This window comes from Polyodon spathula, chromosome 11 (genome assembly GCF_017654505.1).
Source record: "Polyodon spathula isolate WHYD16114869_AA chromosome 11, ASM1765450v1, whole genome shotgun sequence".
Classification (NCBI taxonomy): domain Eukaryota; kingdom Metazoa; phylum Chordata; class Actinopteri; order Acipenseriformes; family Polyodontidae; genus Polyodon; species Polyodon spathula.
Genome location: NC_054544.1, coordinates 8,888,962 through 8,914,532, shown reverse-complemented (window position 1 = coordinate 8,914,532; position 25,571 = coordinate 8,888,962). Strand labels below are relative to the sequence as shown.

The following is a 25,571-nucleotide window of genomic DNA, read 5'->3' as shown; positions in this document are numbered from 1 at the left end:
CACTCATTTTGTAGTTTTAGGGCTTTAAGGCTTTTTCAGTACAGTAAAATGTAATAACACAATTCAAATGTTGCTGTGGCTGGATGGACTAATGTGACCATTGAACATCCTGATTTCAAATTAAAACTCATTCATGAAGTTGTAAAAAATGTCTATAGACTTGCAGTAAATATATTGATGTATATGTACAGAATACAAGTAGATACTAACTCAGCCAGAAACAAACAACTTAAGAATGTCTAAGAGCCCTTAAATTGAATTCCTGATCTATTCACCCTTCAGAAAAAAATGGTGCCTATGACTTGATGGTTTTGTGAATTCTTCCATTGGCTCAATTTTACTGTATTTTTTATATAAAATTACTCTACTAGTCACATGCCTCTACACACCTTTTAGCTTTTGCTTTTAATCCGGTCTTAAGTGCACACATAGTTTGGTTAGAAAAGGCACCGACAACCACACTAGTTAATCGTGTTTGGAACAAGTATAGAGTTTGATTATTAATTCAATTTGGTTAGTTAATGCGCAGCAACTGTGTTTGTATTAAAACTGCACTAAAACAACCACAGTAGGTGCTCGTGGATTTCTGCGCAAGTAATGATGTCACCGTTTATCAGACATTTCTGTGTGATAAAATTGCTACTGACTGTGAACTTTCTGGTCTGAAGAAAAGATGAAAAAAATAGTAATTGCTTGGTGTGAAGAAGGGGTCCAGGCTGAACTGGATGGCAGCAAACATTTATTTCGGTGAATTTTTAAAACTATTTAGCAGTTCAGAAAAAGCAAAACAGCATCTCTGCTGGCTTTGCAATAAAGAGCATAGCTTTGCTTGACGGGCTCTTGATCGATTACATACTGTACTTTCTTCCAAAAGCATAAACAAAAACAGCCTCCGTGCTGCTGCCACACAAACCTAACAAATGTCGTGCAATGGTGGGCCAAGTTAAGTTGTTAGTTTAAACAAGGAGTGCACTCACTTCAATAATGAAAGGTGTTTGTGTACAGCGAACAACCTTAGCGAGTGCAGTTTGTTAATACGGTTGTCGCACTAAGCAGTGTGTGGAGGCCTTAGTATTGTACACAATTCAATTTAAAATGGGAGAAAATAATTTGTCTAACAGACTTTTTATGCAAAAAGGCATTATTTCAGATATAATTTTAAGCATCCCCATTAGGGGTGCTTGTATGGATTTACAAATCGCTCACCACCGCAGCTGCCACTGCAATTGTTAATATATCACAAAACATTAGAACTGGCTACTTCGTATTTTCAGTGCTATGACCTGAGAAGTCCTCCATAGTGGCATGACCTAACAAATAACAATTTGAGGTAGTCATGTATAGTGTGTGTGTGTAATATATATATATATATATATATATATATATATATATTATATATATATATATATATATATATATATATATATATATATATATATATATATAATCATAACAAAAACCAACAAACTGACCTTTGGATGGAATCATGGTACCAAATATTGGTACAAATCAAAGTTTTATAGCAATTAAAATAACACTAGTTTTCATTTAAAAAAATGGCTATAAATTTATATCTGCTGTCTACCCATGTATAAATGTAAGTTTGACATGCGTAAAGGCATGGACTTTTTTCACTGCTGTACAACACTGGTAGACTATCATGTAAACTGTGAAATCAATTGCTGTATTGATAAGCCTCAAACTATATGCAAGTTAAAGGTTGCAAATCTACTGGAATTCATGCCGGGCTGAACGATTTATAGGTAATCCTTTCCTAGATACTTTAAATGGAATACATCCTTTAATTGGCTTGTTGGTTGCATTATGAAGAAGCAAAAAATATAATTAGTTTTGCTGGAGTGCTCCAAATGTGCAATTTTTCAAGTTTGCTTTCTGTGTCTTGCCTAAAAATGTATTGAAATTATATATATTTAAAATATAATATATTATATATATATTATCATATATATATATAGGTTTATATATAAATACGGTTATAACTATATATATATTATATATTTATATTTATTATTATTATAAATGTGCTCCCAGGGTATTTCTGCCATTGATTAAAAGTTTAAAACTAATTTTCCAACTATCTGTAATGTTTCTTGACATTTAACATTTTTAATGTTGAAATGGCATTTACTATAAAATTGTCAAAAGGAGATTTACAACTTTACCGTAATATATATATACGAATAATAATATATATTAATATATATATATATATATATATATTTATATATCATGTGTGTGTGTTTAACACAACAAGAACGAAAAGAATTTTTTCCTTCTGACGACACACATTGGTTTTAAGTAGTATTCTTTTTCTTTTTATTAAAAACGATTTTAGGTACTTCAAAAACGTAGAATAATTGATTACAAATCACATACACACATGCATATATCAATGAATAAAAACAAGAAATGTGTGCCAATGAAAGATCAGACAGACGATACATATAATACAGTTCATTCATCAATTAGCAAGGTTAGTTAGTAGAAGGGGGTGAGAAAGTAACTGACTCAATTAGCAGTGATAAAAGACACCTGGCATATATCACATACTGAGAGGATGTCAGCATGTTTACAACAAATCTACACCCTTTGCTAATTGGACTGATAGAAATGAAGCTGGTAAGGGAAGTGGTAATGTGCATTACTGTTATTTTAAATTAATACAGTTATTCTGGTAACACTTCATTATTTGAACACGTAATAAATGAATAATTCTGTCATTAACCCTGCTCATGTGCATCGTGTACAATTGTTTGGGTACTGAAAATTAACAAGAAGTATGGGGACAGAGGGTAATTCTGTTTGTATTGTGCCCTTTTTAATTCAGCTGAAAAACAAGGTGATGTGTCAGGAACTGTCATAACTTAACAAGAATGATATTTTAGTGTATTAGGTTTCATTTCAATTTATTGATAATGGAACATTACAGAAAACTATAATGCATTACCCGCATTCTATTTTTCGGTATTAAAAGGTTTCAGTAAAGTTAGCAAACTGGAAGGTTCTGTAAAGTTCAGAAAGTTTCAGAAATGTTAAATAATAAACACCTGTAAGGCATGACCTTATTTGGTCATTGTTATGAACTATTTCACTGAAGTCTTTGTCTGCAGGATCTATAAGCAGCCCTGTGCCCACTGTGTGACACTAACGTGCAGTAGAGTGGAGGTTCATTCAGTGAAATTCACAACAACAGACTTTCAAGTTAATGTAGGAAGGGAAGGAAACCAGTTTAAGAGAGCATTATACCTCTGTAAAGACTCTTTTTAAGGATTATTTGGAGGCTATTTCTTCTGTTACACTTTGAAGTCTAATCTAACTGAACATGGATCAATCAACTGAGTCAACTAAACAATATTGCCATGGAGCTGATTTCAACCTACAAAGTGCTGTATGGATTCCACTGAGGAAGGCTTTATAAGATACATACCTCCTCATTTTTGTTTTTTTTTTTTTTTTTTTTTTTTTTTTACTATCTGGTAGAGAAGTCGGTCCTCAAGAATTGTCTCTGAGTGTTGCTGGTAGGTGTCTCAATTAAGAAAATAGAGCTGTGACATCCCTTTAACAGCTGTTCTGGTAAATACAAACCTAGAGCTACTGTTTGGCAGTGATAACAGTATCCTCATTGGCTATTGTACCTCCACAGTATGCATTTGCAATTACTCTTATCTTGAATCGAAGCAAGGCACTTCTTACAGGAACCGACATTCTAGTGAAAAACAAGCGGACCTCCCCAAATCATGCACCAACCACTACATTTTGGAAAAAATTGAAACATTCATCCAACAGTGAGTTATTTTTGTTCATGTAAATGTGAACTGATGTAAGATCAAATGGAGTACTATGTTCAAACAGATATCCTTTTTCTTGGTGGAGGGAGACAGAAGATTTGAAAACGTAAGTAGTCATCGAGGGACACTTCCTAGGTATTTTATATTTTGCGACTGAACTTTTAGCAAAACATGTTAAATAGTTGTCATGGATAAAAGGAAGGCTTGAAACTGAGTATCAATATCTGCAGTGAATTGGCAATAGACACTCTGTACAACACAACCAGAATGTTAACAAACCAAATCAGTCTCCCTGAAACAGACACAGACAGGGGAGGGGCGCATGATGTCGCACCACAGTGAGGGATGGGCGAAAATGTCAAACCACAGTTTGTTAAATCGTTTACCATTGGCTAAAGCAGTAGTTGATCCAGGAACAACAACTGAATGCTGGTTTGGGAATGATGGTGACATGATGAAATCAGGACGTGCTTCCCTGAAGGTGTCAACAATTTTACCTTTTTTCACATTTTATGTTATTAAAATATTGGGTTTTCAGATTATCAATTACTTCATACTGGAATCAATCAATCTATCTATCTATCTGCAGTATCAATAAATCTATCTATTTTATTAACGTCTTTCTTTCTCCATTCTATTTCCTGTGCCCAATTGTTTTTTCATTGCCACAATCTCAGAAACTGCTCCATTTGATATTTGCAGGATGATCATAAAGTCCATATGCCTCAATGCTTCTGTTGGAGACAAAGAAAGAAATATTGAATTCAGCTGTTTTTAGTTTTATATTAATGATGGTCTCTGTACAGTCAGTACCTGTTAATATAATACAAAAATATGCTTGCCTATTATTTGGTTTGGTGTGCAGACCGAATCAATATAAAAACCACATGCATGCAAGAAAGAAAGAACAAAAGGAGTGGGTTGCAGACATTCTGAATGCATGTGGCAGTTACTATAAACTATATGACACTTTGCTTTAAAGCTCTATTTTGTTTGTTGATTACAATATACTACCTCAATTACAGAGGCCGATTTTGTATTTGTTTAGTTTCTAGTAATTTAAAAATAAATAGGCAATAGGTTGCATACAATTTCAATTAGCAAATTAATGAATGCCACTGCAAGGATAAAAGTGTGGGCTTTTCACTTCACCTGCCAGACTCATTAAAACAGCCCTCTGGATAAGCAGCTGTGTCAAACAGGAAATTCAAATTGTTAAAGTTATGGGAATGTTAGTTAAAGTGAACTGAAGTGAACTTCTGGAGTAATTTTAAGTATTGTATATGCCTTGACATGGAATCCTCTATAAAAGCAAACTATCTTTTGAATTCAGGGGGGAGGGAATCTGTTATCAGATAAGATATAAAAACACTATTCTTTTAACTATTATCACAATCTGAACTTAAGCAAAAAGATCATTATGAATAGATTGGAAACACAGACAGTAAGCCTCCAAGCAATACATTCTGTTCTAAAAGTAATTTGGCATGATGCAATTACAATGAAATTGTTATGCAGATATAATTAGAAAATAATTACCCCATCCCAGTATAAACATGTTTATATATCTGAAAAAACTACAATAAACTGCATACTTTATATTTTATTTGAAATCATGTTAAAGTTTAAGAATGTGTTGGGAGCCATTGCAGGAGGTAATTTGTTACTCAAAATACAATTCTTAATTTTGTACGATTTCTCTGTACTATGGTTCAATACAGATTCTCTGGAGATTGAACTATAAAAACAGACAGCCCTTCTTATGCTTTCTATGACTCTTTATATAACACTCTTTTAATCTAAAGCAGCCCACAACCCTACATCTGTTGCTGTCATGCAAATATGCTCTAGTAAACTCAAACTTTTTACACCAATGTTTATTTCACCTTTAAGTGTATTAAAAAGAGAAAACAAACATGCTTAACAATAACAGGGTTCATTTATTTACATGATATAATATTACATTGTCTTGTGTTTTTGTGCCTGTGATTTGGCAAGTTAATTGTAATATACATACTGTGTTGCTTTCCTGATCTCTAAAAACATTTTACACATCACTCTTTTTTACACAATGAATTTTTATACACAAACTCTAAAAGGAACAGAAGATTATATTTTCACCATGCATTATGAACCATGAGTGTTTTCATTTGCATATATTACATGAAATATTAACAAAAAAAAAAAAAAAAAAAATTATACAGGCTTGAGCCTTATCTTTTAAAGAAATAATTTAATACAACTTCAAAGGATCTAGTTTCCTTTTCCAGGGCTTAATTTATCACACATATTATTCATAGAGCAAAGTATAGTGTTTCATTATATATTCACAGACAGTTCAGGCAATTTCCCTTTTAGTGACAGTGTTCGTCACAGTTTAATACTTGGTGGCATTACTTAGCAAAGTTTACCCTTTTAGTTTTTCAGTAAAAAAAATATCTGCATGAAGATTTGAACCATTGGGCAAAGTACTGCCAGCCTGTGGCTCTTAGTCATTTTGTTAGTGAAGACTTTCAGAGACAATAACAATGGTCTTTTCATACCATTGACTATGCTTTATGAGGATGTACAACAGTTTTAAAATTGCCATTTACAGTAACATAAAAAAGGCATAACTATTAAGAACACATTACATTACAATAGGGCGCATGAATTCTGGAAAACCAACCATCAGACACAATCAGGTTTAACAAACACAAATTTATTTTAGCCGGAAATAAATATGTTAATCACAGCATAAAAGGGTCATTGTGATTCTTCTAATCAGAAGGAACATTGACACAATCTATAAAGAAACACGAAAGCAGTTTTATGCAATACTAAAAATTCAACGTTAACATTCAAAATATTATTTTATACATCTCAGCTATAATAATAATTTGTTATATTTATTTTTACTGGTTATAAACAACTGAAATGAATGTACATCATCATAAATCTAATGCCTATTGCTGTTGTAGAAAAATGGTCACCAACACAATTTTCTGATATCTCAGGATACCAAAAGTTAAGACAAAATTGCATAAAAGATTATGAGGTAAAAAGAAATGTGACATTATTGGATCACAATCAATATATGAGATTACAGTATATTATATTTACTGTATTTGCATGTATATTCTAATCATCCCCCCAGAGGATTGAAGAGCTATTTTATAATCTGATAGTGACTTTAAGATTAGGATTAAGTTACAGGTATGGTGTGAAACTGACAGTTAAGGAGAGGAAAAGGTTCATGTTTTGTGTTTGTTTTGGTTTTCCTGGCAGCAAAGACTTTTCTGCACCAATTGGCTCTGAAAAACTATTAATGATAAAACAAACAAACACAAAATCCCAGACAAATTATCATTCTCATCTTCACTGCCAAATAACCCTGATAATTACGTTAATTGCAAAACTTACGAATGACAAGCCCATGTATCTGTTTGCAATACTGTCAAAATATTAGACTTAACGAAATAAACAAGCTTTGCCATAGGCTTTCTCTTGACATATCTTTCCTTGCAACAAAGTATTGATTTTGGAAAATTTGATAACTAGGATAAGTTCTTACAGAGCAGTTCAAGCCAGGGTAATACATTAAAAAGAGGCAATTTGATAATTTGTACATTATTTTTGCAGTAATACATAGGTGTTTTAATTGAGTAATACTTGGCATGAAGCTAGCTACAGTATTAAACATTTCATCCATCATGGATACATATCTGAAAGGGTGCACAGGATTTACATCTGACAGCTGATTGTTAACAGCAGTTCTTTATTCTCTAATGACCACATAAATCTACTGTACCAATATGACTTGCCAGTTTTACCAGATTACAGGCAGTTTCCTAATACATTTTTAAAAGCTTCCTTCATCATTTTAAGTACCTCACTAAAACACAATAAGTAAATCCATACAAACGTAAGTCCATTTTAACTTCTCGTGTCCAGAATCCTTTGGCAGAGGTGGTCACATTGTTTCTTTTCTCAAACCTCTCTGAGTAAGCCTACATCAAGTAAATAACAAAAATGAATATTATTGGTGCTAATCCATGAAGCTAAGTTTGATCCTATTATACCCAAATTGCATGAGAAATCTAGGAGGTCAATGAACATGCAAGAACATTTTATCACCCTGAGGAAAAATAGGGAGTGTCACTGTGATAATTGTAATCAGGGCAAACCTTTTGGACAAGTTTGTAATCTACGCTGTAAAATGCAATATAGATGCATATGACCTTAAATGGCTTTGAACACAACCAGGAAACGTGGCTTTGGGTTTGCTCTTGGTAGCAAACCTTGGAAGGATCAAAGCTGCACAGGGCTGTCTTTTTGGCCCTGTCTGTTTTCTCATACTCGGTTCGACAGTTGAAAGCCTTGGAGTCCTTGGTTTCCAGTGTTGACTGCTGGGAGATTTCAAACTCTACAACTTTAGAGGGTGGTACCAGGCTCACAGACACATTTCCAAGGCCTGTCGAATTATGACGAAAATAAACGCTGAAGGTTCCATTTCCATGATCAACAATTTTCCCAGTTATGAGAAGGTTTAATTTAACTGTCTTGATGTTAGAATGAAAGTCACCCCATCCAAACATCTTCTTAAACTTTCCAGTTTTCACTATAGGTCTGCGTTTAGTTCGTACATGGTTTTCGTGAACGTCTGTTCTGTTGGCTAGCCAGTCCCAAAAATCTTCAACATTTTCTAAGTGCGTTATGTCTTTTATATTCTGTTTGAGAACTTGAGACCCGCTTGCAAAAAGTCGCAGTGGATTTACAACTGGTGAATTGGCAACACTGTTAGCCAATGTCTCCTCATTGTCTGTTTCCCTCCATTCTATAAGCTCTGTTGTTGGTAGCTGGGTTTTGTCATATGTAACCTAAAAAAAAATAAAAAATCAGTTTGTAATTGACTGCTTTTCTTAACATGTTTGTCACTTCTAGCAACTATAATATTTTCCATCTATGGCAAAAAGTATATTATTGAAAGGAGAAATTTAACAAACTAAAAGAGTTGCATCTACAGAACCTGGTTAATACTGTCTCTAAGTATTCTTTATATAAAACAGCCTCTATAAGTCAATGTACACTGCAAACATACACTGAAGTAATGTCATTTTTTTGAAGTAATATAAAAAAGTAGACATTCTATTTTTTTTTTTACACACAATATACACAATTTAAGTTTAAAAAAGCACCCATACAATAGACATAAATATTGTAAATAATTCTCTTTTGAATTATATTATCTTAATTAATTCAATTGCATGTCTCAAGACTGAAGGAATTTGAATCGTTGATGGCTTATAAATTTCCCCTGCAACACAATTAGGTCAATAAAAGTGACAGTACTGCTGCTTACTCAGTACATTTCCCCACTTAACAATATGATTAATAAAGCCAAGAAGCCTTCATCAATTACGTTTAAAAATGTCATTCTTTGTAGCCTTTTTTGTTCAGTATTGATATCAAATCCACTTCAGATACAAACCTTAATAATTCATGGCAATAAGCTGAGCTGATGTTTTATTGGTAATTAGATGCAGTTTCTATCCTAAGGCATATCTCAGAGCATGATTTGTAGGAACATATGTAGTTCTTGCTAGAAACCTTGCAAATGAACTGGACAGATTTCTGTCTTAATTGTAATCGTGCTGTACATGAAATTGAACCATACATGAACATAGTTTTCAAACTAGATTTGCAGGTAACTTCTATACTAATTAAGTTTTTTGCATTGCTTTGACACTAATTTACAGTGTTTAAAATTCATTACATGCTCATATTAGTATTTAATCACACAATCATGTATTATGAATGCATAATGGGGCAATTCATAATGGAGAAGCCTTTATAAAGTAATTTTACCACTAAAAAAAGGTGGACAAGTTCTCTTTCACTGCAAAATTAAATGAACAAAAAATGCTTTAACCATGTATCAGTAAGTATGGAATATCATTGAAAGTATGACTTTTGCATCTCTGATACAATACCTTAGAAGTGCAAATTTAGTTGGAACAAACAAAATAGCCAGGTTTCATTCAGTCTAGACATTACTTTTGTGAGGAGACTGGCAGCATATCCCTTGGGTAGATATTTCTTGTAGCTTGACACAAAGATAATTGCCATGGTGACCAAAACTAGCCTCTTGAAAGTTAAGAAGTGAAAAGCATTGGTTCCTAGATCATTTGAGAACTGATGAAATGCATTATTTTCAAAAATATGTGTAGTAGCTCAATGTAAAAAGAAAGTCAATTGAAATCAGCTTGCTTTATCCTCAACAGACGGTATAGTTTTGGACAATGGATGTGATTTGTGAACTTCATAATTAAAACAGTAAAACATAATTCTCAATTCATAACTTGTAAACCATAAAGTCTCCATTTAATGTTAAACACATTATGGGGTGATATAAACCAAATAATAATTACAAAAAGCCAATCAATATGTTGCCATTTACAATTTTGTAGATTGACAGTTTTGGTCATTTAGGAAAATCTAATTAAAACTTAATTTGGTTGATGTAATAGAACCTTCCTTTCACTGTCAGGCAGATGTAGTTTCTTACCTAATCTTTGTCAAACAGATGTGACAGTCTGTGATAGCTGTTTCATGCTAAACTAGAGAGCTCTGGTAATCTATTATCATTCCATTCATAAAGAATGGCTTGCACACCGCAGTCATTTTAGAGAAAAACAATTGACTGACATTTTCGTCAGGGAAAATATTGCAAGTCAGTGTTTAAAGATTCCTATTGGACTGTATAAAGTGTGGGATGTGCGTATGATTCACCATTTATAAAATGGCTAAATTTTAGTATCTCATAATATGGTATATATATTACGCTATTATATTCATTCTGATTCATCACACAAATTCCAATTCACATCAAACTGCCTTCTACAAATCTACACTGTACACAGTAATTGTCCAATTCTCAAAGTAGACTAAGAAAATATGAACAGTAGTAAGGCTGTATAACAGCACTCATGATACAGAGGTATTAAAGAATTCCCTCCACACAATGCAAGCTGCTAGAGATAATTAAAATAAATGAAGTTAGTTCATAACGTCGCTCTATTCCAGGGCTTGCAAGATTTTTAATAGAATATCAGACACCATTTTAGCACAAAAGAAAAATATATATTATAATAATGACATCTTGAGTTCGATCCATAGCAGTGGCTGGGAATGTATGCTACTGACACACTTGTTTGAAATACATTTCAGTAGAGATACTGTACACTGTACAATTTTTCAATTAAGAAATATAAAGTCATATAAATTCTAAAAACAAATACAATCAAATTAAATAACTGAGGAATAAATATCAAAGAGGTTGCCACCTACGACTACCATTTGCCTTTTCTACTTAGCTGCAGGCAGCAGTATTCACAGTTCAGAATCAAATGCTCTGCACAATAAACTTCTCCACGCTGACAGAACACAGCTAGTGTTACCTTGACTTACATCATTCATGATGGGATGATTCACTGATTCTGCCAAGCCTACTACTATCTCTTGTACTTAAATCTAACATGAGAAGCTGCTTCAATAGATTAATCCCCTTACAAAAAGATCGATCTTTACAGTGCTTCAAATTGTTAGCTTGTAAAATGATTCACTCAAAAGAGCCTGCCTTTTGAGACTGCCTTGAGAGCCATGGTTTAGGGCATTTGCTGAGGCCTGAATGAAACCCATACCTGCTACAGAACAAAGTGGAATTTTTGATGACTTGAACAGCCTGCCACAAGAGCTATCAGTCTTAATCACTGGAATAATGACAATGCAAGATAAATGTTTGCTGATGAAAAAAGAGCAGCCGGTACAAACTGGGTTTGATATGACCTTTGCTCTCCTGTCCAACACTGACCTTGTATCAGCCACCTATGCTGAAGTTTCTGTTGAATTGAACAGTTATTAAGGCTCCAACACTGTAGATGACAGACCCTGAGCAGGCCATTCTCAGGGGTGGTTGAAGCTTAGTGCTATGGTGAGGGATAATCTACAGCTATGGGCAAAAGTTTTTCATCCCCCTATAGAATTAACTCACTTTGCTTGATAATATCAAATAAAACCTGCTGAATAATGAAAGCTTGCAAAATGTGACTACTGTTGTCATTTCTTTGATTACATGATGTTAAGTAAAAATATTATAAACTATATCAATATATATATATATATTATATATATATATATATATATATATATATATATATATATATATATATATAATATTTGGCCACTGTGTGTCAATCCTAAAATTCTAGGTGATGCAAAATCTTTGGTCATAGCTGTACTTCATGGATTTCTACTGTCATTGATCCCACATCTTAACAAGATAAAGCCCGTCCACAAACTGCTCTAGAAGCAGAGAAGCTCCTAATGTTCCTAAATATCAATGTGTTTTTTAGGTAGTTATATTCTCTTCATGGTTTACCCAATACAAAACCTACCGCAATGATTAAGAAAAAGAAAGAAAAAGTCCATACTTTCTTTTAGTTAAACTTAAGATAAAAACTGTTTTTCTCAGAGCCATGCTAATAATCCTGAAACAGCAGGCTCCAATCAGAATAATATTTTCACTCTTCAATTAAGAACAGCCTCTAGCTGACAGATGTTTCAGGAGATGAATTAGATTTACTGAACAAGTCGAAATAACAAGCCCAAATGGTCCATAGCACATGATTATGACAATACGTTAATAGATGAGCATGGTGGTAGCCCTGGTATTGCAATAATGGTGTTGTATTTTTAAGCCAAATGTTATAAACATGACAAATAATGTTCAAAGTAATGGGAAATTTATTCAAAATAAAATTTGTTCAACAACCACTGGACAAATGTATATACAGTAAACTTAACCTTGTGATATTAGGGCGTTATCTCTATTGATAATGATAATTGTGCCAGGCAAATATGTATTTATCCTTGTGACAGAAAGACAATGGTTTTTGGTGGTAAATCTCCCTCTCGACCTGTGAGGGCGCTAAGTAAACAGAATACTCTGGACATTCCGAGGGTTAAAAGGAAGTCGGTCATGTAGAAAAGAGACAGAGCTTCGATACACTAACTCACTGACCCAGAAGGTAAATGATGTGGCAGCAGCGGATTACCGAAGCAGCTGCAATAATTTACCAAGGGGTCATGAGTGACGGTATGAATAGGGGTTGAAGCAATGTTATCTGGTCCTTCATTTTGGATGTCATTGACCTGGAAGGACCTGTATTTTTGGTGAAATAAACAGTGTTTGTTTGTACTGTCTATTGTTGAGTGTGTTCACTAGATGACTAACAAGTTCTGGAGCTGTCGCCAGAGGCCAGCACAAACCCAGAACAGCACTTCACTTGCACCACAATCACTAATTCACACCCTAACAAACTTGTGTATTTGTTTTGTGTTTAATGTGGGAATACAAGAATGGGACTATTATTTCGGGACCAGATTGGGAGATTATAAATGTAAGTAATACACACCGCTGTATTACTTACCATCATTATTATTTCCTGTTTTTTTGCTGTCAGGCACTGGACAAAAATAATTAATAAAAACAAACCTTTTCACCTGGATTACAATTGTCACACTGCACCTGCACACTATTAACCACATTGCCACAATCCTTCAACGAATAACAATGTTTCTGTAACAAAACAGTGTATTTTATTCAAAACCAGTGTATTTAAAAAGTCAACAATGAGTATTTTAATGTTCAGTAGGATGTACCACAAAAACACCAATAGTTAATCACGAGCCCTGAGCCACTCCTACGGCGTGCTATTTATTTCTAGCAACCAGCAAATGGATGTTATGCTGCTGCTTTTGATTGCATCTAGTGACTGATTAATTGGAGTAATGGCTGTGATAACTGTTTAGATTATCAAAATTCACTCCCTCATCTTGTCACAAAGCTGCCACGCAGAAAACATGACAGGGGTCAGGGGTCAGGGGTATTCACTTTAGTTTTTGCCTGAATATCCTCATTTATATCAATGCCAAAATGTTCCTTTTGCAACAGGCATGTTTTTTTTCTATTTTGCATGCTTCTTATAGTGGGTGTCATTTATTCAATTTAATAATTAACTTATAGTACATTTTTGTATTTACCAAACCAAAGGAAATTCATAACAGATTCACAACACATCCCTACATTTGCTAAATTTAACCCTAGCACTTTTAGGAACATCATATATAGTCAGTGATTGGAAATAGGAGGAAAAATAGATTGAACTATTGCCCTAACATCCTTACACCACTAGTCAATAGTCTCAGTCTGTCATGTGATTTATTCATATCACTGTCAGCCCCGCCCCTTTTCAGAGGAATGCCTTTCTCCCCTGCACTCTTCACAAGAGAAAATGGCTGAGCACTGTTTGTGAGTTAACAGAAAATTAATTACAAAACATACTACAAAATAAAGATACTCCAAACACTAAAGTGGTGATTCAAATGCCACTATCACTGTTTTCTGAAACTCAAACAAATTCAACTCAACGATATAAACAAATATGACGGGCAGAATATAAACTGGATTATGCAGTAGTCGGCAAACCAGACACAGAGAAAAACTTTGCTAACTATACTGTATGAACTTCAAAAACATTTTCTGTTATTTATTTATTTACATATCACCTATATTTAAACAAAATATATAAAGTCATATTTACTATCCAATCTTGTCTCACTTATTTTCTTGACTGACTCATATATTAATTCAGGTTCAGTATATTAAATATGGACTGAAGAGAGGGCTAAAGTAGACAATTATTGACCCGAAGGAAGACTATTGTTACTGACAGGAGTATAATGCTGAGTCTGCAGTACATGTTTAAAATGATGAGTCCAGTCAGAGACTGGAAGGATCATTGTTGCCTGGACTTTTCCTTGCAATACCTTCACATTGATTAATGTTGACATCAAATGCCCCCAGTCAGCCTACAGGCCTTACTTAATTAAAACCACATTTTTCTGAAGTACAATTTGTGACCTAATTAACAATTTAAGGCACCTGCATGAGTGCTCCATTGCAGTATTATATCATTTCTATTAACAAAGCCAGTTACGATTATTTCAATTACATTCAAAATCAACCAGATGCTACTAACCAGGGAGTGTTGTATGTTCAATTAACTTTGGGGAACAAACGCAATCAGGCATAACTTAATTTCTCAATTTAAAAATGTAATTTTCTCCACGAACTGTGAGTAATTTTAGATCAGCTTTTGTAATTAAACCTGAATATGCGCATTACTCTTTTTTATAATACTAATGTATTATGTACTTTATAAACTGGAGTAGCCAGTGAAATGGCTATTATTATCACTATATAATGTTTTTTCATGAGAGGTGCTTTATAAAAAACTATATTGAAGTTGTTGCTGTGTACATTCTCAATTGTGAGAATTCTGTTCTCTGCTTCTCAAGTAAAGTATGTAGATGTAGTTATTTTTGAACAATCAAACTGTAGTCTATTTATATTGTCTTTTTTTCACAGGAAATGCATATTCATTTGGGCTACTAGTTACATAAATTCCTCCATTTATCAGAACTCCACACTTCCTTCCTGTAAGCATAGGAATAATGCACAGACGGATGTTACCAGTGAAGAAAGATCTGCAATTTGAGTCAAGGAACAGTACTGAAATTGTCCTTATGCATGGAACACCCTGTACTATACAAGCTTGACATTCTCAACTTACTTGCAGTTTCAATGCACTACCTGCCAATTTAGGCATCAATCTGCCAATTAAAGTAGCAATAGTGTTGAATGAGTATGATACCCACCACCACACTGACACCAGTAGGACTGTCATATAAAAACACTTTCATCACCTTGATTGGAATAAGTCCCAGTGGTTCAAAATATTAAACATATTAGGGTATTGGGTCATTTTAGTTCATTGTACTGTATTTAACAAAGGCTACAAAAAAGCTTTGTGTAAACGTAACTTGTGTGTGCATCTATGCGTTGTATTCATATCATGAACCCAAATCAGTTCTGCCATCATGCTACCAGAAGGTTCAATCTTGTTCATTCCATTGTCTAAATGCTGAACCAGCATGACCAGGAAACTCTCGTCTCTGGTAGACCAGTGCTGTTCCTTTCTATAATTTCCCACATAGTCCTAGATTTTAATTGATTGGAAAAGGTCACCATCCATTTGTCTACCTATGTCAGAACTGGGGCAGAAATAGTTTGTATTCAAGTTAGAGGAGCTATCATCCTGACTTTACTCACCACCTTGCCCACTCAAGATCTGACAGGTAATGCATAACACTAAGGGCCTGTATTGATGGTACAAGTTAAAAATGTCTGTGACAACACTATCTGTGAGTGATTAGCATGACTGGCATCATCACACAAAATGTACCACACTTACAAGAAAATACAGATAGCTGTCTACAAGGGCTAAATCCCAAAATGACTCCTGCAAACTGAAGCAGAGCTGTCTATAGACAAACTATATACAATCCAGTTTTAATCCGTCCCTAGAGAATTCATAGGTTACAAGCTTACAGCTCTTTTCTTTTCTCAGTTGCTCAGCAATTTTGAGATCCATGTAAGTTCCCCTTACATGGATTCCCTTGGAGGGTTTCAACTGAAGACTCAGCTGCATCAGCTTGAAGAAAATAAACAGCATTTTATTGTCCATGGGGAAGGTACTATGAAAGAAAGAAATGCCTTATCACAGGCCTGCAGCTCTGTAATTCGTTGCAATGATAAAATGCTGGAGTGGAAAACCTTAGAAGGCCAGCACAATCCAAATACGGATTAGTTTTTTGACATAAGCTTCCTGAAAAACTAATCAATCAGCCAATGCTGTATTATCAGAATCCTGAGATTAAGGAGCATGCTTAATCCCCCTGCAAGTTTTATTACACTTTCAGCAGCTAGTACGTCTTTAAAGAAAACAAAATATCACATAATTTAACTCCAAGGAGGCCTCCAGAGATGGAATGTATGCAAGATTCATTAGAAAAAGGAAGCATTGCAAATCAAGCTGTTGTGGTTAAATTCCTTTTTTTAAAACCTTGCCTTGAAATTGGAGTTTTAATGATGTACTTCAGATTATTTATCTAAAATGTATTTTAAATGTGTTGTTTGATGAAAGACTCATGAAAAAGGGTTAGCTGGGATCTGATTTGTTATGGTGCTAGAATTGGTAGATGGACATGCGAAGATGACATTTACGTTTATCTTGTATTTTGTGTAGTTAAATTAATATAGTTTGGCTTGGTCCAATCTTCTGGGCATCTAAAAGTACAGTTATATTTTTTAGAATAATACCAATGTATTGTGTGTATATTGTTTACATTTCTGTCCATTTTATAATCAGAAGTCTTTCAGACTTTGATAGCAAATTGAGGAAGACGGTGCTTACTACAGTGTACAGTTCCATCCACCGTGAGCCTGCCAGGCACCTGTTTTGTGGATTTGGAAAAGTAAACAGCGTGTGCCAGATAATGTGTTCAATCCCGATCTGTCCCTAACAATGCACTACTGCGTAAGTTTACATTGTTTTGCTTGTTTTGTATCCAGAGTGACATCACAATAATTTTGAAACCACTGACTGGCTATGCTTTAATGTAGCTCTATTAACAAACACGTATTTTAGTCTTATCATACACACTCTTTGTACTGCTCAAAGTTTGCACTAAACCAATGTCAACAGGGTTCGATTTATACATCTAACATATACATAACCCTTCTAACAATATATTGTAGATTCTGACAAATAATAACAATACGAACTGCACAATGAAACAAGTTCTTAGCACCTTCACGGTTTTACACATTGAAGGTTCTATGGGGCTATAAATAAGCCCTACTTGTACTGTACAGTATGTCCCTAGTTGAGCCTCATGATTGTATCTCCACTTACCACTACTATAAGCATCCATTTGATGGAGGCTGTGTGGTAGAGAGGTTAACAAAACAGGCTTGTAACCAGCAGGTCCCCAGTTCAACTCCCAGCTCCTTCACTGACTTATTTTGTGACCCTGAGCAAGTCATTTAACCTCTGTCTTTCAGGTGAGATGTTGTTGTAAGTGACTCTGCAGCTGATGCATAGTTCACAAACCCTAGTGTTGTATAAATCGCTTTGTGATGGTGGTCCATTATGAAAGACGCTATATAAAATATATTATGTATTTATTTATTATGGAATACTTTTACAAAAACATCAGAGGGGAGAAACTACTGTTTAGCTTTAAATATTTTTTTTTCCTAAATATTGCCATGATTTTTTGTTTATTCAGTGCTTTTCAATATGCAGTAGTATTAATATGCATTATTTAGGTTTAATACTTTTTATTGTTTAATATTTTCCTTTGTTATATTGGGAACCAAATAACAAATTTGGGAGCAACAAATAATGCCAATCAAATATCCAACCCTATTGTTCTGCATTGGCAGTGAATGGATAATATTTAATAAAACAAGCAGCGTCTGCACTAATGAGTTATCTTGCATGAAATTATTTAAAATTGTATAAAATGCTACATCTCACAGCAGCACAAACCAACAAAGGTTGTGATCTTTTGATTTTGCCAGGTCATTCAATTTCCCATTTCTACTTTCTAAGTCCACTTTAACGCACTTGACCCAAGGCCAACAGGGAGACATGATGAAGCAGCTCCCAAGGGAAATATACGTGGCATGCAACTCGATTTGTCACTGGATGCATAATGACCTCACAGAGACCCACTCTCAGTTAGAAATGGCAAGCTGTTATAGTAAAGGTCACAATCTTTGGCTTTAGTAATTTTAAGTAGGAACCAAAGTATAAAGGTAAATACATCAGTTTCCACCACTGAGGGTTATTTGGAAAGTCTTGTGAGATTATGGTACGCAGGCTTTTTTTTTTCTTTTCTGTAGCACCAGAGAACATGTCTATGCAACACTTGGCGTGTAAAAGCAGAATTAGCGACTTTGTTTCCATGTTGAGGTCTTTTCCTGGAATTACAGAATGATATTGTATGCAATCACTCAAGCACGCATTCAATGCAATCAAAATCCAGTTTAAAAAAGCATAATAAGGTTAACCTACTGAAATGGTCAGAACTGGGAAACATAAACATTATACACTTTCAATTTAAATAAACAGCAATGGGAATACTGTATCAGGAAACTGTCAGCAATATAAAAAAAAGGCCAAGAAAAAACTGATAGAGACAAAAGGCAGCAGTAAAAAAAGATATATCAGACGCAAAGCAGCTGCTGATGCTTTTCATAAAGCTCTCCATAAGCAGTTTAAAATACAATAAAAACAAGCACTACATTAACCCAGGTTTTTCTGGATGTTTAAATTTTTATAATTTTTTACATTTGTACATGGGTAGACAGCTGATATAAATTTATAGCCATTTTTTTTTAAATGAAAACTAGTGTTATTTTAATTGCTATAAAACTTTGATTTGTACCAATATATTTTTTGTGATTATTATAAAGGTATTTGTTGGTTTTGTTATGATATGAAATAATACTATATTTTTATGTCGAACCCTTTTATTGTTGAGACTAACTAATTGTCGTAGTGTACTGACACACACTGTGTGTGTGTATATATACACACACACACACACACACACACACACACACACACACATCCAAGGCTTGCAGACTAATGAGCCACTACAGACTGGTTTAAAGAAAAAAATATAAAAAATGTAAATACGTATTGTTTGTAAAAGGTGAAAGAAAAATGTATACCATAAATTAATACAGGTACTCCTTTGTATAGGTAGATCAGCAGGGTGCTGGTGAAACCGAATATATTTGCATACCCACTGTACACAGGTTTTTTTATATTGGAAGATGTTAACTACCGTACATGGCAGATTTAAGGACACTGTTCCGGCACATTCTGACAAAGTGCAAAACGTCCCCATGCAATTAAAATCTAGACCAGCTTTTTAATTGACTAGCACTATATTATGGGCTTCTACTGACAGGAAGTCTGGAATTCTAATTAACATTTTTTAACTAGAGGACTATATCTGTGGCTGGCTGTATCAGCTACATAGCTCCTGAGGTGTTGAAAAACCCCACCCAGTGTTTTTAACAAGGGAGATGAACAGTTCCCTTTCAATTCGAAGATGGCCAACAACCAATACTTTTGGCATCTGACTGCCACAGGTCAGGTATTTACTGAGCATTTTATGTCAGAGCAGCCAATAGTCCTCTCTGAGGAGTGACATCCTCGGTCCCGCCTACCAAGGGAGATTGTAGTCACTCTGCAGAGATCACATTCTCTTTTGCTTCTGACAATCAGGTAGGTAAAACTAACCTCTCCAGTTGCGTGATTGATTCTTTGTAAAAGAGCTCTCACTTTGAGTTTTTCTGCTAATTCCCTTGCAATTTATTGCTGGAAGTCAGCTTGCCACTTCACCAGAATCCGAAACCCGGCTGCTGAGAACTGAGGCTGAAAAAACGGCCTTGGTGTGCGGCCTAAAAAAAAATATACCCTACCCCCCAGCTTCTGCTCTGTGAGTGTATGCATGTGTCTGTTTCTTCACTGCTTGCAGATATAAAAAAACAAAAAAAACAAAAAAAAAAAAAAAAAAAAAAAAAACAATGATCTGATTCACCCCACTGTACAGTAGACTCGCATACATTAACCCCCAACCCACCTCGGTGCGTTGGGTCTCAAAAAAAAAAAAAAAAAAAAAAAAAAAAAAAAAATATATATATAATATATATATATATATATATATATATATATATATATATATATATATATATATATATATATATATACACTATATGTACAGACTCCGACACGAGGTGAGTGACATTCGATACGCTAGACGAGGTCAATACACCGACGTACGCCAGCATGCGGTCCACAGTGTGTGTGTGTGTGTGTGTGTGTGTGTATATATATATATATATATATATATATATATATATATATATATATATATATATATATATATATATATATATATATATATATATATATACTATATAGTCGCTAGCTAGTCGAAGTCGTAAGTCGAAACACATTTTCCCATAGGAACAATGTTATAAATTGGGGTTACATTCCTGACTCTTCGGCCAGATAATATAGTTTTACAAAAATGTCCCATTATATTGTACTCATGCAAATATTTATTTATATCTTTACACTCAGCCCAGTGATTACGCGCATATTACTCAGACACCTACCTGGCTTGTTTAAAAGTACAGACTCAAGGCTTTCCAATGACGTATTCAGTGTGTGTATATGGGACTCTTAGCAGGAAATATTCACAGCTGAGGTTTCCTTTTGAGTCCATTGCTCTTATCAGTCATTGTTAAGGGCAAATAAACTAAAAAAAAAAACAGTTACATGCATAAATTAAAAAAAAAAAAAAAAAAAAAAAACAGCTAGACTAGACTATTTCAGGGCAACCACGGCAGGTATTGCAGTTCGGACACCGAGCTGAGCACATGACACATGGCTGTATATATTTATATATTTGTTATATAGCGCCTTTCATAGAGGACCACCTTCACAAAGCAATTCACAAGTGACAATACTAGGGTGTGTGAACCATGCATCAGTTGCAGAGTCACTTACAACAACGTCTCACCCGAAAGACGGAGAACAAGGAGGTTAACACTGGAACTACTGGGCGTACATACATACCTAGAACTACCGCATCGGTCATTTTTACATTATATTAAAATACTTATAAAACTACAGTAGCGTCACATGCTACAAAACTGTTCTGTGTTAAATGTAGTCAAAACACAGTGTTTATTTTAACATACCAAACATAGTGCTTAGCTTTTATAAATTCGATTTCTTCACTTGTATTTTCCCATAATTTCTTTGTAAATCACATGTTTCAATGTTATTATTTTTTTTTTCAGGATATTGTCTGTGACACAGTGTTTTTAGCCTGTTTGTTACACATGAGGGAAAACTATTACAACACGAGCACTGACATTGACACTGACAAGACTTTGGGGTGGTGTTGGACGGGGACTTATGATTGCAAATGCTGGGCTATAAAACAGAGTGGTTTTAGTAGCTCAGAGAGGGCTTTTGACATGCAGCAGGAGCTTATGACACTGTGAAGCAGTAGAGAATAGTGCCCGAGATTTGTTTATTTTACTGTTTTATACAAGTGTTTTCTGTTTACCCATTTATTTTGTGCCTGTGTTCAACGGTAATTTCCATCTCCAGTCTTGCAATAGCTGGATTGTTACACTATTAGCAGCCTAGGCAGCCTCCAAGACAGGCTACTCTCCAGCCTCAGCTGCCTCAGCAGAGGCCCTGAAGGCTTGCAGTCTCAGACCCTCCCATTCACACAACACCATCTGCAATATTGGTGCAATTGCACCGTACACACTGGTTATGCACTGCAGTTCCAAGCGGGCCCTCCTTCTTTTCGAGGCATTACGACCCTCAGACAAGAAGTAAAAACATTAGTGAGTGAGCTACAGGCTCGGTCAGTGCACAGCTCCTGTATGCATGTTTGGGATGATGGAAGCAAGGTGTCGTTACATACAAACCCCACTTTCCTCCCTAAGGTGGTTACGTCATTCCACTTAAATCAATCAGTGGAACTGGAGACTTTCCATCCTTCTGCTTTTTCTTCGAAAGAGGTTCGGAGATTGAACTCCCTCTGCCCGGATCCGGCATTGAGATGATATGTGGATAGGACAAGAGCGCTGCGTCAGTCTGACCGGCTCTTCATCTGTCATGGTGAAAGGACCCTGGGTCAAGCCCTCTCGAAGCAGCGACTGTCCACCTGGGTTGTGGACACAATTTTGACTGCATATACTGGGAGGGTGGCCGCACACTCTACCAGAGGAGTGGCTATGTCATGGGCCCTCTTTAGAGGTGCCTCATTCACTGATATTTGTACTGTTGCTGACCGGGCTACTCCACATACATTCACCAGGTTCTATCGACTCAAGGTGGTAGATCCCTCTATGCCTTCATTAGGCATTAGGGTCCTTGAAGTTGCACACTCACACCACAAAGATTAGTTTGGTTGTAGCGAGATGTCCCTCATCTGCTGTCCGCTCAAGCTCCCTTGCGACGGCTTTCATATACTTTCCCAAAAGTATTGGTTGTTGGTCGTCTTCGAATTGAAAGGGAACGATAGGTAACGGATGTAACCCGTTCCCTGAAATAGACCAATAAACTTGAATTTGCGGGTTCGATGCAAAAGAGAACATGATCTCCGCAGAGTAACTACTTATTCCCTCGGTAGGCGGGACCGAGGACATCACTCCCCAGAGAGGACTATCGGCAGCTCTGACATGAAATGCTCAGTAAATACCTGACCTGAGGCAGGCATATGCCAAAAGTATTGGTTGTTGGTTGTCTTCTCTTTCAGGGAACTAGGGTTACCGTAACTTTTAATAATGTATCGTTATTTTCTACAAGTAACTTTATAGCCATACACACTGTATCATTACGTTTTATTAATTTAAACCCTTCATTTTCAGCAACAGTAAAAGTCCCCAAAATATACTAAAGCCATCATTATAGACTACCTGATAAAATCAAATTCATAAGGTGGGAATGTCTTTGACAAAATGTCATTTAGAAATAGATGCATTTTTAAAATACTAAAATAAACTTTTGAAATGACACAGTTTTCAATCTCTTCATTTCTTCAATAAGGTAATTGATAAAGCTTTTTAATTGAAACATTTGTCACTGGATTTATTAACTTTCTTTGAGTATTTCTAAATGTAATGTTGATTGTTTTAGGCTGAGGACCAGCTGTGATTTCTAACGGCAGCTACAATACCAACCCACTGAAATTAGTGTAGTGAGAAGAACTCATTCTCAACAAGGTTTAAGACAGGTTAACATGGGTGTTTACAAAACCAAGCTCATCTTTTCTTTTGGTAGTACTACACAAGAAGAACTGGAAATCTTACAAAATGCAAGGTTCCGAACAAAGAACTGATACTTTTCAAAGTCATGTCTCTGATAACACAATTTTTTTTACACAATCAGTTAGTACTGTATAACAGAGAAAATGTAAATGCAATTATCTCTACTGGTATTGTGTGACCACCAACTGCAATTGGACTGTGTTAGTGATAGCATATATCAATAATAAAAGACATTTAAGTGATTGACTAAATATGGTACAGGTATCTGGAGTAAAGTGGGGTCATATAAATAAAATCTGATAATAAACCTGTAATTCTTTCTTTCTTTCTTTTTCATATTTTGGTAATATTATTCCACATTTTGACCTATGTTTATGTTCACGCAAGGACTTGATTTACTAATGGAATTAATCATCATTATATCTGATTATGTCTTAATTGACAAGACTGCAGTCTTATCCATCATCTCACAAACCTTATGTACAAAAATACAAACAAATACATTTCATTGTGTATGATGTCAGTGTCTTCTGTGCAAATAAAAATGTTCTTCTGTTACAGGAATCATCAGATTTTCAAAGTTCATATTTCCACAGCATTTATACTAAAATGTTGCATTAAATTACAGCCCAGAGTATAAGTCATATACGTCAGTTTTAGCCAATGTATAATGGTATTTGGTAATGATAATGCAACTTAGTCCAATTACACAGTTTTAAGCAAAATTGTTCAGGAACATAGAGTAATTTATCATCTTTAAACTAATTATTTTAATATTTTAAAAAATTAAAACAATATAAATGTATTAAAATATACCAGTATTAATATTATTGGAAATGCACTCACCACTTGAATGAAACAATGTGCCAGAATCAAACAGATTGAATGAAGGTACTTCATCTTTATTTGGTCTCAGCTGAATCAATTATTTTACTTGGATGTTGTATATATCCGCTTTTAACGGGCAGATTTGGATAAAGGGATGCAGCATCACTGTGATCAACTAATAGTTTAAAAAAAGACAAAAAAAAAAAAAAAAAAAAAAAACAGAATAAAATACAATTTGAATAACTGTAAACACTATGTATAGTTTTAATATGACGGATCATTTGAAACGAGCTCCTTCACGTGCACAATGCATACTGCAGATTACCACGACATACACGGTATACTGCACTGTTGAAAATAGAATACGAAAAAGATATTTCATTGTTCATTTTTTTGTTTTGTTTGTTTGTTGCCACATTTAATAATAGCATTGTCACTTGTTTTACACATTAATTACTTCATAATGAATAAGTACAATATACTTGATCTTACCCTACATCCAAGCTGATGTATCGGACCCCGGTGGTCGAGAGAATATAGTCTTATTTATATATTGCGCAGTGCAAGTAGTTCACCTGAGTTGCTTCCAATCCAGCAGGCGACTTCTTAACGAGATGCAATTTATACAGCCGAGGGAATCCTCTGTGATTGCACTCTCAATTAACCTGGTTCTTAAAAAAAAAAAAAAAAAAAAAAAAACCTTCACTCTAAATAAAACTTACAGTAACTGAATTGTATAGATCTGTCTTGATTAAGAAGATATGTAATCGTCTTCTTGGTGCATGGGTTAGTGAAGTCCAGGCTCAAATCCTCTTAGCCCTCTGCATCTGTTTATAATCATTTTTGTTTTACAAAGGAATACATACACCGTTGTGTGTGTGTGTGTGTGTGTGTGTGTGTGCGTGTGTGCGTGTGTATTTTCAATATGTATAAAAAAACATCTATGGGAAAACTTAGTTCATACCATTGCTGTTCGTTTGTCTGTTCAGTATTCGCCGTACACAGCAGGAACAAGTTAAAATCGCAGTAGTCATTCACAGACTGATGCAGGACCACTGATGCGAGTTTAGAGAACCAATTATAGCTCTTCTTTTGGAGTCGGACCCATG

The 25,571-nt window shown here is 34.8% G+C and overlaps 1 protein-coding gene across 1 annotated transcript; it reads right to left on the bottom strand.

Moving 5' to 3' along the window:
- Window positions 1-5,747: 5,747 nt before the first annotated feature.
- On the bottom strand, window positions 5,748-25,494 carry nxph2a (neurexophilin 2a). The gene is made up of 4 exons (XM_041263105.1): window positions 25,427-25,494; window positions 24,955-25,133; window positions 24,481-24,637; window positions 5,748-8,668 (listed from the first exon to the last, which is right to left on the bottom strand). Exons 3-4 carry the CDS (start codon window positions 24,532-24,534, stop codon window positions 7,922-7,924), a joined length of 801 nt encoding a protein of 266 aa, XP_041119039.1. The 5' UTR covers window positions 24,535-24,637; window positions 24,955-25,133; window positions 25,427-25,494; the 3' UTR covers window positions 5,748-7,921.
- Between the last annotated feature and the right edge of the window lie 77 nt (window positions 25,495-25,571).

Excerpts from the sequence above, each read along its gene's own strand:
- nxph2a (XM_041263105.1), bottom strand. The coding sequence starts at position 24,534 with ATGAAGTACCTTCATTCAATCTGTTTGATTCTGGCACATTGTTTCATT. Across the intron at positions 8,669-24,480 it reads CACATTGTTTCATTCAAGTG|GTTACATATGACAAAACCCA; the intron begins GTGAGTGCATTT and ends ATTTTTTTTTAG.